At 36.8% G+C, this 21,092-nt stretch overlaps 1 protein-coding gene across 1 annotated transcript in view; it reads left to right on the top strand.

The window, feature by feature from the left end:
- The window catches only part of Epha6 (EPH receptor A6), a 769,688-nt gene that overhangs the window by 528,188 nt on the left and 220,408 nt on the right, over positions 1-21,092 (top strand). Inside the window, exons 8-10 of the mRNA XM_051191720.1 lie at positions 4,462-4,570; positions 7,224-7,294; positions 10,863-10,988. Of these exons, the coding sequence (XP_051047677.1) occupies positions 4,462-4,570; positions 7,224-7,294; positions 10,863-10,988 (306 nt within the window). The remainder of the gene's footprint in view (positions 1-4,461; positions 4,571-7,223; positions 7,295-10,862; positions 10,989-21,092) is intronic.

The raw sequence follows: 21,092 nt of genomic DNA, 5'->3' as shown, positions 1-21,092 counted from the left end.
CTTCAAACGACAGATCACAAATAGAACCCAAAGTATAGCTCCTCCAAGGCTCTGAGAAGAAACTCTTCCTCACTTCCTCTAGCTCTTCGTCACTCTGCTGTCACTCCAGCCATTCCCTCTTTGTCTTCTTGTCTCAACCTCACATAAAAAAGAATGACCCTTAGATCTGAAACCATCTAGATGATCCACGCTGGGTCTGATTTTTATTTATACTTTCTCTTTGAAAGGAGTGGAGGTATGTCACACTGGACTGTCTACATACATCACAATGATTGAATTCCCTGCCTTCCTGGAATTTTTATCCCAGTGAAAGAGACAGTTTGCCAAAAAGTAATTTGGGTGGCGTACTATACTTTCTTTTTTTTATCATTTTAATTTATTTAATTAAGAAAAAAATCTTATTTTACATATCGATCCCAGTTCCCTCTCTCTCTCTCATCCTCCCCACAGACCCCTCCCCCACTTCTTACCTCCTACCCACTCCTCAGGGAGGATGAGGCCTTCCAGGGGGATCATCAAAGTCTGTCAAACCTTTTGGGGGAAAGTCTATGCCCTTCTCCATGTATCTGGGCTGAGAGAGTATCCTTCCATGGGGAATGGGCTTCAAAGTCCATTTGTGCACTAGGGATTAAATACTGGTTCCACCATTAGAGGCACCATAGACATCCCAGGCCTCCTAACTGGCACCCACATTCAGAGGGCTTGGTTCGGTCCAGTGTTGACTCCCTTTCATTTATAGTATTAGTTTAAAGGGTTTGGGAAACATCTGTCTGACAGTCTAAAAACAACTGGGAAAAGCTTTCCAAATGACTAGGTGTCCATGAAAGAGAACTGTCAGCAACTAACCATTACAGGAAAAGTGACTCTCTCTCAAGGAATTAAGGGAATGTGCTCTCCTTTAATCAGACAAGCTGGACACTTGCGCTAGCCAGTTGAAAAAAAGCCTCCTTAATAAAGTTAAGGGATTTGAAGTTTACCCTGAGATGAAATCAGAGCTCTGTGGGATGGACCAGCACAAATACCATAAAGACAGAATTCAGCCAGCAGGTACAATAACTACAGCATAGGTCTAGGGCATCCCTCATACTTCAATGTAAGAGGTGATGTTCTTTCCAATATTTTATTGTAGCCTTCATGGAAAACACAATGAAACAGTTATATTTCTCTGGAAGACTGTAACAATTACGTTTCATTCAGTACTCTCACATTATAGACTTGGAATCAGTGGCAAGCAAGAGCATGCATGATTTTGGTAGAACAAAAGAAAATCAATTAGTCAATTAGGTTCTACTGTTAGTGAAGAGGATCATCTCGAATATTTCAGTAGCTAGGACTTACAGACAGACAAATCAGTGTTGTACTCTCAGCCATGCTGTGAACAGCATGTGTGGGTTTGGACAAGTAACAGAGCTACTTAACTAGAAGTAACACTGGTACTGGCATAAGCATGTGGAACATGAACATACATTCAATAATATTTTTAAACTCAGTGCATTGACCTAAAAACATAAACATCTCTTTATTAAATAATATAAGTGATATGGTGTTTATGTTTGTCATATTTCCCTAATCACTCTACCCTCATTATCTGTATTATTTTATGCCCAGTACAATATGTGTATATGGTATTCTTTATACAGAGGTGTTTAAATTTGGTAGTATGCATGTTTAGTAAATGATTTTACAGGGCTATGCATTTTCCAAATATATTTAACATTTTGTTAAACAATTAAAATTTTAATTTAAGCCCAGTTCATAATCATATAATCTGAAGAATGCAAAATGAAATTTCTTGGTGAAGCCAGTAGTTAACTAAGTTATTATATAAATCAACATAAATTTCTATGACAAACTTTCTGATTTTCACAAGCCTCTCAAGTATACAATTTTATTCTCCAAATGAGCTTTGAATAGCATCTCAGAAAACACGAGAGACCAGACTACTATGACAATATTTGCTCTAGGCTGAAAACTCTTGAACTAGATCATATCTTTTATGAGCACAGGAATTGTAAGTAAACAATGTCTTCTTTTAACAAATGTCATCCTCTTTATCTTCAAAACTATGTTTTCTGAAACATCAATTTCTAAAAAATTTATTGTTTGATAATTTTCAGTTAGAAAATATGACATTTTGGAGCACACCATTAATTCCCATATCAGGGCTATTTTGAAGGTTGCACAACATGGGTAAGAACTAATAAAAAGCCCGAGTCTATTATTTACTGGATAAGATGCCACTTGTCTCTGAATAGATTATGAATCAAAATTCAACTTTGCAAAAACTGCCTGAAAATACTTTGATGAAATAATGGTGACTAAAATCTAATTCCAAGTTTTAATGAATTTCTTTAGCTGAAATGGAACAAATGAAACTTTTGTTTCTTATTACATTTAGAAAGTCTCCTAAATGGTGTGACTGATTTCTTACTGAAGTCAACAGTTGCTATTCCTTAGGAGAGGAGGCTGTGCAAGCCTGGTGACCTGATTTGAGTCCCCAAGAACCCTTATGAAATCTGGACATAGTAGCATAGCTATCACTGCCCTTACAGAGATGTGGGAAGTGGAGAAAGGAAAACTCCTGGAGGCTAGTGGAGTGTATGTATCAAAATAACCTGGGGACTGGAGAGATGGGTCAGCGGTTAAAAGCATGGGCTGAGTTCAATTCCCAGCAACCACATGGTGGCTCACAACCATCCATAATGTGATCTGGTGCCCTCTTCTGGCCTGTGGGTAAAACACTGAGTATATAATAAATAAATAAATAAATAAATAAATAAATAAATAAATAAATCTTTGAAAAATAATAATAACCTGCAAAAAGAGTGGTGAATGATGAGAAGCCTTGTCTTCAACACGGTAGAAGACTAGGACCAAACCCAAGATTTTCCTCTGACCTCCATATGCACACTGGAGCACACACTGGTACACAACACGCTCTCTCTCGTATGCACATACACACACACACACACACACACACACCACACACAATGAAATAAGACAACAGAGCTTTAATCAAGTTGAAGGATAATAATGGGACTTACTGATTAACATTTTAGACTATTGAAGGCTGAATTATTATTGGTATTTGTAGCATAGGAAGGAAAACAAAACTAAAATTTGAGAGTCTGAATTCTGGTTATACATTTATATGAAGAGACTTTTTAATCTGTATTTCACTTTCATTACCACGTTTTTCTTTAATAAACACATCAATTATAGATATCAAAGGATTCACTCTGATATTTCTGTATGTATGTATATATGTATATACATCTTATAAGCAATTTTCCATCCCATGCAGTACAGAAAACAGCAATAGAGAAAATGGAGTATAATAACAAACTGAACTAATCAATGTAATTTAAGGCCCTTAGAAGATGAATGACATATAGCTGCTGCAGTTTTCAAGATGAGTTTTCTTGTCTAGGATGTGCAAGGCCCCTTGTTCATACCATTGCATCATATACACACAAACGCACACACAAACAGCCCACATACACCCACACAGAGGTACACTATTGTTAGTGTTTTTATTTCTTTCTTTGTATAGTAAAACATTCTGACAGAGGTAACTTCAGTGGACAGGCATATTTTGGCTCACAGTACCAGTGCTTAGAAGGGAAGCCAAGGCTGCAAGAAAGCATCAGAAGCAGGTGGACACAGCACAGTCCTGGAGTATGAAGCAAATGAATGAATACTGATGCTCAGCTCTCCTTCTCCATTCATTCACTCCTGGATCCCAGCCCATGAAATGGTTCCATCTACAATGAATGTTAATGTAATCAAAAGAATTCCCCACATGCATGCTGAGATGCCAGCATCATACAGTTGAAAATTATTATTAAACATCACACATAGCAAAAAAAAAAAAAGAAAACAAACTAGTAGTATGTTGCTACTATGTGTGATCTGGCCTTTTCATAGAAAAAGCATTTATGTATTTTATTCTCCCCACTTACTATATATCAAATACATATATATATATATATGTGTGTGTGTGTGTGTGTGTGTGTGTGTGTGTGTGTGTACACACATATGAATATGTATCCTTGTCTATACACATATGTCCTTGCACTGTAAGTATGGAACTGTATATCTGTAATATTTGAATTTAGTTCTATGAAATACATATTACATATAAATTAAATTATTTTAATTTATTAATTTAAATTACATCATAGTCTTTTCATATTGTAGAAACAGTTGTGAAAAGAGTCTGCAAAGACTGATCAGTACAACTCATATTTGGTCTTAAAAGGAAACATTAAGAATTCATATACTTAAGTTATATTTTTAAGAAGAAAGTTTTGTGTTGTGTATGATGACCTCAGTTCTGCAAACATTATATAAATCTCATTTCAGCTGTGTTTTTTATAGACCTATTAAAATGAAGGTCAAACCAATGTGTTTAAAAAAACATAACCATCACCATATGTGTCACCTGTGTTTGTGTTTCAGCTTCTGACATGGCAGCAGAACAAGGGCAGATCCTGGTAATAGCCACGGCTGCTGTTGGGGGATTCACTCTCCTAGTCATCCTCACTCTATTCTTCCTCATCACTGGGAGGTAAATGAGTCTTCCCTGATTATCCCCAACTCAGTAGGAAACTATGCTCTCTCTCTCTCTCTCTCTCTCTCTCTCTCTCTCTCTCTCTCTCTCTCTGTGTGTGTGTGTGTGTGTGTGTGTGTGTGTGTGTGTGTGTTTGTGGTATTTGAATGATTACCAATATCCAATTTGATACATTAGAGTTGTTTTGGAAGAAGAAACCCCAATTGAGAAAATGTCCTCACCAGATTGACATCAGTAGTAGGGCCCAGCTGACTGTGGGTTGCTGTTACTCCTGGGCATTGTTCCTGGGAGGTTTAAGAAAAGAGGTGGAATAAGCCACAAGGAGCAAGGTAGTGAGCAGCACTCCCCTATGACCTCTGCTTCAGTTCCTGCTTCCAGATTCCTATCCTGACTTCCCTCACTGATAGAACGTGAATTGACAATTGTGAGCTGAAATAAAGCCTTTCCTTCCAAAACTGATTTGGTAATGATGCTTTCTCAAAATAACAGAAACCCAAGGCATTTCTAAGGATCAGTAGGGGAACAAAGAACACCTAAGACTTGTGTTAATAATCTGAAACTTGAGTAATACAAGATGCTAATGCCATGATAGAAAACTGTCCAAATAATTCCAATAAAAGAATATATATATATATATATATATATATATATATATATATATATCTCCAGAGTGAGTCCATATATATAAAGCACTAAATGCTATCAGAAAACCCCAAAAGGAGATAAAGATGTGACATTGACAAGTAATAGATGTGGGTATGCCATTTAGAGCCCCAGTGGCAGAAAGGGATGAAGGAGGGTGCTTAATTCATATTTTAAAGGATGTTGGTAACATATATTGTATCTTATTTGGCTGAACTTCATATTGAATGGGAGGTTGTTTATTGTTTGTTGTTGTAGATAAATATGACACTCCTCTTTTAAAAAATCTAATACTGTACCCTAAATATCTTCAAAGAAATTTTTGACATGGAAGTTAAGAATCTTGCTCAATCAAAATCTTAATACTTATTGAATTATCACAGTCTAGATAATATATTTGTGTTAAGAGCTCTATACAGGATATCATTGTACTTTCAGTTGTGTGTAATTTTATGATAAATATTATTGTCAAGATACCCATACCCAAGCTTCACAAGTTGATGTTAGTGTTTCATAGAGGCTAAAGAAGATATACTAGAGAATTTTATTATAGAGTGTTCTCTTGGTAATGTTTACTAAGCAATTATCCATATAAGGTATTAGCAGTATTTTTGTAAACACAATCACATTGTCATTGTGACTTTTCATGAAAAAAAAATCATGTTCATTTCAATTCTCACATCCATTTATCTCCTCAGATACTTTTCTTTTACATGTCCCCACTCTGACACAGATCATCACTTTCTTAGAATCCTTCTCCTTTGCAAGAGAGTATGTGATATTACAAAAGCATTCACCTTTTACAGTAAAAGTTAGTTCCTGGAATTATAAATGTCACAAACTTAAAATGCTTCAATATTTGTGGGCAAAATTTAGGCTAACAAGCTTGAGAGGAGTTATCAAATGTTACCTATCATCAGAATACCTGAACTGAAATACCAGTGCCACTTAAACAGACATCTTAATAGCAAAGAACACTGAACACTAAATCATTCTCGGCTTTGAATTTTTATGTTTGTCAATTTTTATAACATTGCAATTGCCTGCACACTTTACAGACTGGTGAGAACCACTTTGATTACATTGGCTAACATCGCATTCTGAAGTACCTCTTACGGTCCTTAGTAGAACCCAGTGGAAGTTATTCCATGAAAAATGGAAAGCAGATCTTGATGAATATTTAAACTACCATAAAATACAGGAATAATTCACAATGAAAAAAATGCACTATGCACTACAGATGGATTATCTTTAGTCAATTAGAATTATAAATTTTATGAAAAGTCAAATCCCATGGATGTTGATGAAACCACTTGAATTGTTACAGCCACAAGAGTCCAGAAACACAATGCAAGAACAGAACAGTCCCCCACAATATTTCCATTCTTAACAATGAAGCCACCATGCTAACTGGCATTGAAAGTAGAGGCTAATTGTCTAAGTTCCTGATATTCTAATCAAAATCTTTTATTTATTTTGATACTTTTTAAAAAGCAATTGTAGTTTTGAGAATTAAGATATACAAGAAAGCCATGTTTATGACTGATAGTAAAATATTTTATGTGAATTCAGTCTTTCAAATCAGTCTATTCAACAGTGCTATTTGGCGATAATTTTTATGTATGTAAAAACATTATATGGGGCATTATAAACATATTCTAAGCTGGTCTTTAGGAAGAAATACAAGAACCTTGTCTATGGATGTGTAATCTAATTGTTTTGCAATCTTTTTAGCATTTGATTTTTAGTTGTAAATTATGTATATGCAAAGGGATATGTGCATATGAGTTCAAGTGTCCATGGAGGCCAGAAGAGGGGTTCACAGCTCCCGAACCCGGAAGTACAGGCAGCTGTGAGTCCTCTGACATAGGTATTAGGAATCAACTCAAGACCTCTGAAAGAATAGCAAGTACTCTTAATCACTGATCCATTTCTTCATACCCCTAACTGTTTTGTATTCTTTTATATTACCTAATTCTTAAATGAGCTTTTGCTTATTTTTTGTAAGGTGTCAGTGGTACATAAAGGCCAAAATGAAATCGGAGGAGAAGAGAAGAACACACTTACAGAATGGCCACCGTAAGTACTGTGATTGCTCTCCCCCTGTTCTGTGTCCTCCTGGAATCTTCAGAACTCCATTCAGATTTGGAATTCCCTGAAAGGAAAACAAAAAATTCATATGCAACCTTTTGCCATTAAGGGTTTCATCTAACTGCAGGTTTAGGTTGGAAACTGCACCTGCTCCTCATTAAATAACATTACCCTTTCTTCAATGCTTTCAGGAGAACCCAGCAAATTGAATTTACTAAAAATACATGGTGACTAATTGTGTATACGTATTTACCATCACAATGGCTCCAGAACATGAGACACTTTATTTAGTGAAGCATTAGATACAGACATGTGGAGGAACCCTTATTCCTTTTTTTTTTTTTTTTTTTTTTTTTTGAGAGATTGTCATTTAATCACACAACAAAGCAATTTACAATTCATTAGCACTATAAAAGTATATCAGCTCTTTAACGCTTAGAATATGTATGAAGCCCCGTGCTGACTACAAGGTTATATTCATTTGAAGATCTCTTCCTCAGCAAGCTATAATTACCACTATAGTTGGTTTGATAATTGCCCTTCTCTCCTCCCAAACACCCACCTCTACCTTCACCTCCAAACTGCAAACTACTTCTCGTCAAGACAGTTTTTCTATTGTAAGACACTGAATTAACAAGAAAGGGAAGTTCTTTAATTAACCAAAGTATAGAGATAATATATGGAGCAAGTCATTCAACTATTTAAATATCCCTTTTGTTTTAAGTTAAGCAAAAAAAAAAAAAATTAAAACATCTCTCCCATCTTATATCACTCCACCAGACAGGAAAAAGTTTTAAGTAAGATATCCTATATTTCTGAGATGGTTTAGGGAAAATTCTAAGGCACCTATCACTTTTAAAAGTGGTCTGAGAACCATCTGCCTGAGAGACCTGGCCTGAGATGACCTCAGAACATTGTAAACAGATTGCAAAACCTGGATGCACACACCTGGAGGGATGACTAAGGCTGGGCAACCTTCAGATTAACAGCAGGGCTTTTTGTACTGAGGTGCAGAGGGAAACAGTGCTTCTGAGGTATTTATTATCTGCTTTCCAAGCAGCAGATTAGCATAAACTAAACCAGATGGGCTCAGCAAGACCTATTGAAAATAACCTGAAGCTGCCAAGGAATTGAAGAAAAAGAAACCGGTGTTTAAGAAAGCGGGGATGAATTAAATGAGTAACCCTGATATTCACTGGGACTCATTTGGCCAAGGTTTTCCAATATTACATATATTACATGTTCACAGACAAAGTATTCCTATCTAGTTATTGTATGGGAATGCGTTATAACTTTAAATAAAAGCTTAACTGTGAAAGTTACATGAGTCGATAATGGTATTTTTATCTGTCCTTAATGTTTTCAACACGACCATGTATCTGATTAGTTGACACAAAGTCTCTATCAGAATTAGAGCTAAATTTAAAAATTATAGCTATGATTAAGTTGTGATTATAGCATAGAGGTTATGAATTATAACATGGAGGTACCAACTATCTCTTCTGTGCTCACATTTGAATGGTGACAAGTCAAGAAAAGCCATAGGACTTCAAAGTCAATGTCAGGTTTACATACACCTGGAGATACTCTTTCTTGGTATTACATTTTTAAGCTCTATTTCTCATGTGTACATATCAAAGCACCCTCTTTTCTCCTTTATCCATTGCACACTCTAGCCCATGCGATTGTTCTACCAAGATTTGGGGAAGTTTTCTCCCTTAATGTCTACTGTCTTGAAACATTTTTACAGACACACTTAAAGAAGACTTTTGTTAATACTTAAAGCATTTCTCAATCATTTGTCAATTAAAATTAAGCATCATAGGTCCACCTTTCGTCAACTTGACATCTCCTTAAACTATAACATTCTACCCCTCATTCCTAAAAGTTTTATGACCATTCCAATATCAAAAGCATTTTCCCCAGAATCCAGTCATTAATGTATTAATAAGTCAACAATGCTGAAAAGTTTTGAGTCTTCTGTTAGCCCAGAGTCACAGGGACCAGATAGAGTGATACAAAATCAATATTCTCATTCCAAAAGTCAAGAATATGAATGCCACATAAGGGTTAGAACAAAGCAAACCAAATACAATAGAGAAAACATTAAATTTAGCTTTATGTCTAGGATTCATGTCATGTTGTGGAATGACATAAATTGCAAAGGATTTGAGCATCACATCCTCTCTGTTTTTAGCACACTTGACCATTTCCCTGAGCTGTTTCTGCTTTTTCACCAAGTATTCCATATTCCCAGAATTGCAGGCTTCCTGGAATCTCTATTCCATCTTTATCTTTGCTATCACAGCTGTATACATTATCCTATCAGGGCTTGCCACAGTAATACCAAATCTTCACATTGCCTGAATCTCTTGGCTTTCTTTGAAAGTTGAGTGGAAGTCTCTATGACCCTACCCATGATTCTTCTACTTTCATCACTGTAAAATTTAATTAGAAAATAAAGATAAGGTCTTCTGCCAGTTCGAACAATGAGTATAGAATCCTCTTAGTGTCCAGATGACTATGAAAAATGAAAAAAAATCTTAAGGAAATAACTACTCAGATTGCCCTACGTGAGTAGTATACACCGATAGATCTCCCTTCCTAGGGAGGATTTTTCAAGTATACACTTATACTTGAGTCTGAAATGGGTAGAATCCTGCTCATTCCCAAAATGACAGGAATATTTACCTTATTGTTAGAAAGCCAAGTCCACAGCCTCTTTTTAATGGCTCTAATCTCTTTAATAGCCACACCCTCCTTGTCTGTAACTTTATTCTTACTTCTTTCTGACCAAATTGTGAGGTTGTTGGGTTTTTTTTGAAACCCTTTTTTTTTTTTTTTTAAATCTCAGTTGTCACCATAAATATGGCTAAAAGTAGTCAGAACAAGTGTGTCAGAGCCTTCCTAGACTGCTTTGACATTTCCTCCACCATATTCACCTATGGTGATCTTCAAATTCAGCCTTCCATTGGACAGAAGATGGAGAGATTCTGTCACAATGTACATGAAGGCCCTCTAATCAAATTCCCAGTAGAGTTCTTCCTATAAAAACCCCATGAATACAGTCTTTACCCTCAGCATTACTGTCTGTATTCTGGTCTTTTGATCTCCCTCCATTAGGCTCTCCTTACAAGTCCAGCATTTTCTTTTTGCTATAATTTCTTCAGATCATTTTATAAACCATCTTGAAAGCCTCAGAAGGAATGGAGGAAGGATTTATTTTAAGCTCATGACTTCAGAAGATCCTGCCCATGCTCACATGATTCTACGTTCTGAACCTATAGTTAAGGGAATATAGCCTAGAGGTAGGACTATGGGGAAAGGGCTGTTCAATTTATGTCAGCCAAGAAGCAGAGGAAGAGAATTTATGAACTGTGGCATCTCTCTGTTGTTTGCCATTTTGTGAAGGCATCAACTTGAGGAGGAAATAAAGAGAAATGTAAGTAATTAATAAATAACTACCTCAGAACACCACTCCCATCTTCACACATGCATGAGACATATGGCCAAGTGAAATACTCTTAAATTAAATCAATCTTATATTTTGTTGCAGTGCGCTTCCCAGGAATTAAAACATACATTGATCCAGACACCTATGAAGACCCATCCCTAGCAGTCCATGAATTTGCAAAAGAGATTGATCCTTCAAGAATTCGCATTGAGAGAGTTATTGGAGCAGGTAAACATAAAATCTACACCTTAAGTATGGTATTTCTTCCCTGCTTTGCAATTGGTTCATCAACATAATATTTTAAAACTCAGCATGTTTCATCATTGAAAATATTAAGGTAAAAAGTATTTTCTGTTTTTTAGTTATTTCTTCAAAAGCCGATGTGTCCATATTCGGTTCCAAATAATGAGAGCATTTACAAAAGTTATTTTCACCTTCTATAGTCTATTTCATAATGAAGATAAATTACAGAGAAACTAGTGCCTCAGGAATTTATTTTGAAAATGCAATTTCAGGAAGTTTGTCATGAGATTATTATAGATTTACTCAAGTCCCAGCATCTATAGACTTATACTATAATTAGTGTTCATAAAGATGACCTTGAGGCTACACAAGGCTTAGAGTGTTCTGAAAATCATTGAAGGTAAAATTTGGTTCAATATCATTTTAGATGATTTTAATGCAAATTAATAATGTTTCCTATGTGCAAATCTTCAGGACTCAGAGCTTTTCATTATTCAGCTATTCTGGTTTTAAAGAAATTATGCTGAAGCACCCCACAAGAATTTATGGTGTGCATTAGCTAGAAGGAACTCTGCTAATGCAGAGGGCCTTGAGAATAAAGAATAATTCGTCTTCTAAGTCTTTAATGTAAGATAAGCATGATGGGGTTTTCAAAAGAGATTTCCTTCAGCAAGTCCTGCAAAGAGGCAGGTCCCATCATCCCTTGTTGTGCTTTCCCCTAGTGTGCCCTCTTCTATATGGTCACATCTGCTTTTCTGCCTAAAGGAGGAAGAAGAAAGACTTTTGTTCACTTGTCTTTGCTTTTTGAGGCAATAACCTAGAAATTTCCACTGATTTGTCTATCAAATGTAATCATATGAACACACTGGAATCTAGGAAATAGAAACACTGACAACTATATGAGTATCTTTAAAGCAGATGGTATAGGAGGACATCTTTAAAAGAGTAAACAAGACGGCATACTTGTGGAGTGATTAAGCTCCTGAAGATGCCGCATGTGTGCAATCCTTCAGAGAAAACAGAACGAGCCCATGTGTGGCCATTAGGCCAAGTGTGTCTTCTCAAAGGCCTTAAGGAAGCAGCTAATTATATTTCACCCCTTTAAAAGCCCTCCTACATTTCAGGTTGTACAGTTGTATAGTTATCCTGACAATAATGGGCATCCCTTGTTTAAAAAAAATTATTATGTTTTAAAGTGTGGTAATAATTTGGAACCCACCATCAACATCTTACAAACCTGGGCTCTTATCTCTGTGGTTGCATAGCACATGCCAGAGATAGTCTTGTTTCTCAGAGTCATCAAATGCTTGTACTACCCAGTATCATGGGCTATTAGGAAATAATTTTTCCTAACTGCACTCCATTCCTCAAACACATTGGGTTGTCAGGTTCCTGCCACAGCCAGATGTCCCTTTGGAACTGGCATCACATTGCAGATCTACACTCTCATCAGAAAAGACTTCCCTATTAAAAAGATAAAGAGCTTAGAAAACACCTGAAACTTTGCTATCTTCTACTGAATAAACAACTACAAAAACCCAACACACAATTTAAGTGCATTATATTCCGTTTCACAGTGTGTGTGTGGTTGTTTTTTGTTTTTCTAAAACGTGGGGCAATCTAAAAGAAAAGAGGCTAAAGGAGTTCAGCTTTCCTCTTATGTCCCATATGAAATTGTAGAAAATATACATTTTTATTTATTTTATTTGCTATCATCGTTTTCATCATTATCTGTGTGTCTGTATAATGTGTGTGTATGTGTGTGTGTGTGTGTGTGTGTGTGTCTGTGTGTGTGTTCCTGCATGCATGCGTGTGTATATGCATGTGTGTAGGAGCATGTTGCCACAGCATGCCTATGAAGGTCAGAGAACAATTCTCAGGGGTTGGTTTACTGCTTCCACCAGCTCTCCAGAGCTTCTGCCATTCTGTGAGCTCCAGGTTAGCTAACTTCCCAGCTCCTACACTGACTTCGAGCTTCAGCCTCCCATCTTGCTGGTGGGGATGCTGAGATTACCCATACGCAACATCACATCCATCTTTTTGTCTGGGGCCTTGGGTGTTATTCAGGTCTTCAGGCTCTGCTGCACAGCATGAGCTTTCACCTGCTGAGCCCCCTCACCTGCACTCTCAAGAAAGAGTAGAAGCATGTTTCTGCTGTGGCCTCCTGTGTTTAAATTAAATGCCAATGTCTGAAATTACTATATGGAGATATAAAATCAAGTTTCTGAAATAGAAATGTGAAAAGTTCAGCTTTCAGTGTGGGGCTTCTTTGTCCCCATCAAACTATATCTTTTTGTAGGCAGATTTTTCTAGCCTACCTCTCTGCTCCCAAATAACCATATGAAGAGTTTTTATTGGTTATGAAGTCTTGGCTGGTAGCTTAGGCTTGTTTCTAACTAGCAAATCAACCATTTTGATTCATCTACATGTTTCCATGTGACTTCTGACATACCTTGCTTCCTCTCTGTCTGGCTGGCAACTCCACCCTTCTTCTTCCCAGAATCCTCTCTCCTCCCAAAATCCTGCCTAGCTGTTGAGTGTTCAACTTTTGATTAAACCAATCCGAGTAACACTTCTTTGCAGTGTACAAAAATATTATTCTACAATGACTACTAAAAAAATATTATTCTACAATAACTACTAAAAAAAAAAAGATTTTCTTAACACTATATTCAACCTGCTTTTTCTGAACTACTCATGTGGCAAGCAAACAGGATATTTAAATGTGTAATTACTTCTCTGTCCCCACTCCTGTCCTCTTCCTCACCTCCCATCTCTATTTAGCTTCAGCATCTGCACAATATGGTAAGAGTCTCTTTACAGTTTGCTTTTAGGAATACAAAAATAAATGCTTTGTGAGAGCCCACTCCTGCAACTTAATGTTCCCCTGTTGTCCCCACTCCATTCTAATGAAACTTTTAGACCATGTATCCAAAATTGATTGTGTTGGGAAAAATTGGTGGATGGATGTGGTCATGGCCTGTAGAAGCAGTGTGGAGAAAACACAATTAATTGCAGGGTCAAGAAAGGTATAGTACCTTTCCTCATCTATGGTAATGGTCATGGCCAACTCCCACAAGAAAAAGATAGGGTAAAAAACAGAAATTCACAACACAGAATTTCATTAAAGTTTAGCTGGTGTGAAAGTTTTCAGATACAAGGGCTCTAAGACACAGGGAATGTTATCCACATATATGCTTTGGATGGTAACAATAGATACTGTACACTAATGTGTTGAAACAAAGGGTGTGATCTAAGAGGAGAGACTAAAAAGGGAATCCCACAATGGTTGTCTTCTTATTTCTATGTGTAGCTTTCCTTCCTTCTAGATTTGAGGCAGAAGTCCTTGGAATGGGTGGCAGAGGGTATCTAATAATACACTCTCGGACTAGACAGACCAAAGAATTTACATATGTTCTTCTCCTACACAGAAAGACACAGGAAGATCCAAACAGCAAACCTAATTTGTTTAATTTGCTTTGGAGGAGAGAGATCTCTTATTTCTGTGAAATTTTTCAGAGAAAAAGAACAGGAACAAGACATAGAAGGGTATGAGATGGCCAGGGAGATTCTGAGGCCTTGCCATTATCCTGAATGATGGCAGATGAATGTGCTATACAGTGATGAAAACTTTTCTAAGACCTAACATGATCTAAACTATGGGTACAAAAATGTATTTACCAAATCATAAATAGTAAATTTCCTTAATTTAATCCTATCCTGTTCCCCTCCACACACAACTGCTATTTCCCATTAGAATTCATTTCTACTGCAACAGAGTGCACTGGACAACTCCTTTGGAAATGTGAGCTAAATTACATAAGTTTCTGAGTAAAAAATGTTAGAAAGAGGTAGATTGACATGGGAGATGGCAGAGGTCAGGGAACATATCCTGACAAGTGTCAGGTGAATGACATTCAGGCTAGATGAAGGCACACCGTCTCACAATTCATCACTAAGGAAAAGTCTACAAGACCGGTATGGATTTTTGCAAAAGAAATAGCCGTAAATCATTCCAAGTTTCTCATTGGTAAACACAAGACCATTAACCAAGTTATATTAAAGGAATGTAAACATGGCTGCATTGATGCTCTCAGAAAAGAAAAAATAAGTCAAAAGAGCATAGAGCATAGAAAATGGCATTGCACTTGACTCACAGAATCATTTAATCCATTGGCTGCGTCATGTTTACTAGGTGGCTGATACTTGCAGAAGACAATATGCTAATTATTTCGTATGACTTCTTTATACTGATTGAAGATGTGTGTACTCCACCTATCTCCCACAACCATTGTCCTTGGATTTTCAACTTCATGATCAAATATTATGCTATGAAAAACTGAATCATCCTGTATGAATATGTGTGTGTGTGTGTATGTAGACATTTGACATTCTCTGTCACCACTGCAAATTTTACTGTTTTTTAGGTTTCCTAAAACAGTTTTTATATCACTCTTTTACTTAATAGAGGTGTCTTATCTTTGTTCATCAATCCAGGCCTGAATTTCCATAAAAATACACATTACCATTTAAATGAAGTGAGAATCTCCCGTTGCATGGGAGACAATCTGATCGTATATCTCCTTTGACTTCTTTGCATCATAAAATAAAATACTATGGGTAGAAGCCTGTAAAACAGAAATTCCCAGGCTAAAAAGCCAAGGCAGATTAAGGCTGAATCATTACTGTACAAGCATCTTGAGATAAGGAAAAAACTGGTAAACTGAAATTTAATCATGGTCAAGAAAAAGTCAGTGGAAAGCTACCTCCTTTTCAGGAGAGAACATCTGCCCCATTATGAGAAAGCCTTTCTGAGTGGAATTTCTATAATTTTGAAACATTATTCCATTGAAAAGTATCATTCTTGTGTCTCTAAGCCCATAGGGTACCCTTCTTAAACTTGACCTTTCTTCTTCCCCTAGTCACATAGACAATGCAATATCTTCCCGTCATTCACGTTCTATCCCTTTATCTATACAAAACTTAATATTGCCTCTGCTATCAGCCTCCTTCTACAGCTTAGTGTCACTATGTTTTTTCTAATTCTGCAAGATAGTCAGAAGTTGTAAATGCTTGTTTCTCAGCAATCATATACACAGGAAAAGAAATTTGAAAGGACAATAAAAGGTTATGAGAAGTAAGTGCCCCAACACTAACATTCTAGATACTATTCAAGGACTTCCTGCTGTACAAACCAAAAGGTTGACTTTACTCCTGTCCTAATGCCCTAGCCCCAACAATTCTACTAGGTAAAAAAAAAAATGAATGTAGTGTTTGTGATATTCTGAGAATATCATTCATTGCCCAATCCCAAAACACAAACCTGTCTCTTTGCAAGAGCTTTTTATCTAAACATGGAGGACATGCACTATAATTACTGGCTTCTTCTTGTAAAGCTTCCTACCATTCTTACTGTCATAATATAAGAAAGTGTAATATTAATACAACTCTAATACGTAATAATGGGCCTAAGAGTTTGCGATGTCAGAAAATAATATAAACTCGGTAGTAGAAAGAAGAGGTGAGCGTGGCAGTTTAAGGGGTTGATCCTGGTATATGAGCTAGTTTGTTGGAGCCCATTCCCCATAATGGGATGCCATGCCCAGTCTTAATGCATTGGAGAGGGGCCTGGCCCTGCCCAAAACCTATATGTGCCAGACTGTGTTGACTCCTCATGGGAGCCCTACCTGTGAGGAGGAGTGGCATCATGGTGTTGGGGTGAGCTAGGATAGATGTGGAATGGGGTGGGAGGAGGCAAGTGGGGGAGAGGAGGGGTGGGAAGGGAGAACTGTGGTAGGAATGTGAAATGAAATTTAAAAAATTAAAACATGGAAAAGAGTTTAGGGAATTCTCCCCACTTCCTTACACCTTTGTTCCAGGAAGTTGTGTTGAGCTATGTATGATTATTGAGGATGCTCTGAGGGAGTCTATCAGGGTCATCCTGGGTTTTTAGATCCCAGTTTTACAGAGACCCAATTTTCCAGACCTGATTTTCTCCTAAAGCCAACAGACGCATACTTTTAGCCTTACAAGATGCTTATGAAGACCTTGCAAACATATTTAATAATGTGGATCTAACATGTCTCTTTAATATTTTTAAACTGCAAATAATTTTATGCTTGTGTTTTATAAATCCTAGAATTACTTGGAGAAAGTTAAGATAAAAATTGAATGCAAGCTGTACTCTCTCTGTCTTATAAAATGTGAGGTTGTTTGTACTATATGATTATTTCTTAATGCTATTGAGATCATGTGCATTCTATATTGGTAAGCTATAATGTAGGAATTAAGACCATAAATCTCTTTAAAGGATTTGCTTGTGTCATACTATAGTTTTCCCAGCATGAGGCAATTAGTTTATTGTTCCCACAGTGATACTTGTGACCTCGATCTAATTGTCTCTGTACATAACTAATGGCTTTTGTGAAATTTTTGTCTATCTAAGGTATCTGTTGCTATGAAACAAACCATCCCCAAATCAAATGGCTTCAAATAATAATTAATTAGTTTATTCATAATTCTGCCATTTGTGCTTGACTCTCTCTCTAAAGCCTTAGGAGTATTTTATGCTATCTTAGCCTAAGGTCACCTCTCAGCCACAGTCACTGGAGGTTTAAATGCTACTATCAGGTGGCTTGTCTTGAACATCTTAGGACAGCTACCTCTTCTCCATTCCACATTATCTCCCATCCACTGACCTGAGCTGTGGCAGTGGCGGTTTCTAAGCCAGTGACAAAAGAGCTGTGCAGCGACTTGAAGTCTTGGCTCTGAATTCCCACAGCACAGTTCTCACATGTTAACTTGGTCAAACAAGTCCAAAGGCAATCCAGATTTCATAAGATGACAAGGAGGGTTCTGTCTCTTGATCAGAGAGCACAGTCATATTATAAATTGGTATATATGCATGCTTGGGAAAAATTAGAGCCACTTACTATAATCTACATTTTAACATTTTATTAATAAGTTTTATAATAAAATATGTTATATGTTTATATGTAGTATATGATATGTAACATATAACATATAATCATACAATGGGATCTTTGTAATTTTATTTTCTCTCTGTAAGCATATGCCAATATAATTTTGAATTTAAATTTGAAATCATTAAAGTCAAAGCTAGGTTGATGTTCCTAGTAGGATGAGGCAAAGAAGGAAACCCAGAGGGAGAAGATACTGCCAGTAGGAGATGATCAGAACTTTCCTATCTAAACAAGACATTGCACTGCATACCAAAGAATGGTCATGTGGTTGCAGCCTCCAGCAGCCCTTCCAGAAATTCCTTCTCACCTATGAGCTTATTTACTTCTCCATGGAAGTAACGGAGAAGAGTCTGTAATCAGTTGTATTGTTCCACCTTGCTGCTAACTCCATCATTCCAAAAGTTAACAGAATTACCATTGGAATAGGATGAAATATGGGTGAGAAGTAAAAACTTAAATTAAAACGGACGCATTCCCTTTTTTTACGATGCTGAAAAAAAATATGACAAAATGTTGGACCTACTAAAATTGTTAACATTCAGTTTGGGTGTGGCAGTTACAACACTGTTGGTTGGCATGATTCACCATTTGGGATTCTATAAAGGATGAACTTGGGAATCAATTAATGCAGAATTCCCACAGTACAAACATACTTATCTTTATAGAGAAAAAAACTAAAGAGAATATTGAATTATTGCTGCATTGGGAGCTCTGAGCTGTTATAAATTCACATGGTAGACTTGCAAGACAGAAAACACCTCAACACTGAAAAGGAAAATAAATGCAGTAATTGGCCTAATTGAGGTAGAAAAGGACATGGAAAGTTATGGAATTATAGACAGAACTGCAATTAAAACTTTATTAAGAATGTTTTCGAGGGGCATAAAAACATATTATATTGAATATAGAGTAAATACACATGTAATATATGTATATATACATTCATAGTATGGCATAAAATATAATATGATATTATACTGAGCATAATAAAGGCCGCTGGCCCAGTATAGAAATGTGCTAGACTTAACAGCATTTTATCTGAGATCGCCCACTGAGGATAACCTGGTGAGATCTCTACAGCAAGAGGGCATGGCAGCTGTTCAAAAGCAAACATGAATCCCTGCTGCACTAATTGAGTCTCAGCAGGAAAGATGCTAACTCTGTATTTTTTGTATTGATTAGGAAAACAGAATGGAATTTTGGGACCCATTCTAAAAAGAACACTAGGAGAAGGTGACCATTGTGATGAAGCATCCAAAAATTTTGACAGGTGGGAATAACTGAGGACTGCAGGCACATGACTTATGGAAAATGAAGATTGTGAGGCTTATGTGTTGTCCTCAAATATGTACAGGGGCACAGGGTAGGGTTAGCCTTACTTCACAGCAGTTCAATTCAGCAGAATAATGACAGTAGGCAATTATAAGGTTATGCATTAAACTGTACAGCTCCAGGTTTACTCATGTAGATCTGTAACTCTGACCCCTCTGTCCACACTAGTTTTTTGATTCATTAGATGCGCATTTAAATTTATACACATGTGTAATAAGCTTATGCCCTTTCTAATTTTTCTTTCTATATTATTTTCCATTCACCTCTTGTGCTTGAACAGTTTTTCTGTTTATCTTTTATAAGCATTATGTATCTAACATTAGACTCATTAACTAGTAGGTGATAAATAAGAAAACTGTGATGTAATTCTTGAGTTTGGCAGGGCAAGTTATGATGTCTGAAAAAATGTAATTAAGAATTCATAATCTGTTATCCTATAAGCTATAAAATGTTGATTCGTATTTAGTAAAACTTATTTATTATAGCATATAAATAAAACATATTTTATCACATATTTATATATGTCTAACATATAAATATAGTACATATAAATATGTATATAAAGCCACCACACAAAATTTGTGGCAGAAATTTTAACTGCTTCTATTTTTTTATTGTTATTATTACCTTTATATAGTTCATTTTTTTCATGTTGATCCCAGTACCCTCTCCCTCCCTCTTTCCCTCCCCCTTACTTTCTCTCCCCTCTCACATGCACACTGACCAACCTCCCCTCCCATCCTTCCACCTCCATTCCACTTGTAGAGCTATGCCATCCAGGTGGGGTCATGTAAATCAGTCAAGTCATTTGAAGTAGGGACTAGGACTTCTCTACTGTCTCTAGGTTAAGGCAGTTATCCCTCCATGGGGGAAGTGTCCCCAAGGTCCTTTTGTGCACAAGGGATACATCCTAGTCCCACTGTCTGAGGTCCCTTAGACTGCTCAGGCCTTCTAGAGACCCATGTTCATGTGGTCTGAGTCAGTCCCATGATGGATTCCCAGATATAAGTCTGGGGGGCCCTTTAGCTCCTCCTTGTTCAGGTCAGCTATCCCCATGTGTTTCTGCAACCTGGTCTTGTCCTCTCTCTCTGCATCTAGATTTTAGTTCGACTCAATGTTTAGTTATGGGTGTTTGCTTCTGTTTCCAACAGGTACTAGATGAGGGCTGCTCCATGATGGTGGATAAGTTAGTTGTTGATCTCATTATCAGGGAAAAGCAACTGTGTTAGCCTTTCCACAGTTGCTCAAATTGTTAGTTGGAGTCATTCTTATAGGTCTCTAAACCTTTCTTTAGGTTCAGTTTTCTCTTCAAACAAATATTGGCTCCCTATTTTATGTTCTCTCTCTCTCTCTCTCTCTCTCTCTCTCTCTCTCTCTCTCTCTCTCTCTCTCTTTGTCTCTTTTCTGTCTCCCATTCCTACCCTGACTCAATCTTCTTATCACACTTGCTTTCCTCTCCTCCCCTTCTCTTTCTCCTACTTCTCTCACCATTCACTACCCCCAATCTTCCCATGTACTTAAGGTACTTTTCCCTTCCCACTTTGAGGGACCTTATATGAATCTCTTAGAATACACCTTGTATCCTAGTTCCTCTGGTAGTGTGAATTATAGGCTGGTGATCCTTTGCTCTAGGTCTAAAATCCATATATGAGTGAGTATATACCATGTTCCTCTTTTTGTGACTGGGTTACCTCCTTCAGGATGGTTTCTTCAAGTGCCATCCACTTGCCTGCGAATTTTAAGATTCCATTATTTTTTTTTCTGCAGAGTAGTA

The sequence above is a fragment of the Phodopus roborovskii genome, unplaced genomic scaffold (assembly GCF_943737965.1).
Source record: "Phodopus roborovskii unplaced genomic scaffold, PHOROB, whole genome shotgun sequence".
Lineage (NCBI taxonomy): Eukaryota > Metazoa > Chordata > Mammalia > Rodentia > Cricetidae > Phodopus > Phodopus roborovskii.
The sequence above is the reverse complement of the archived record's forward strand: the minus strand, read 5'-3'. Positions and strand labels throughout refer to the sequence as shown.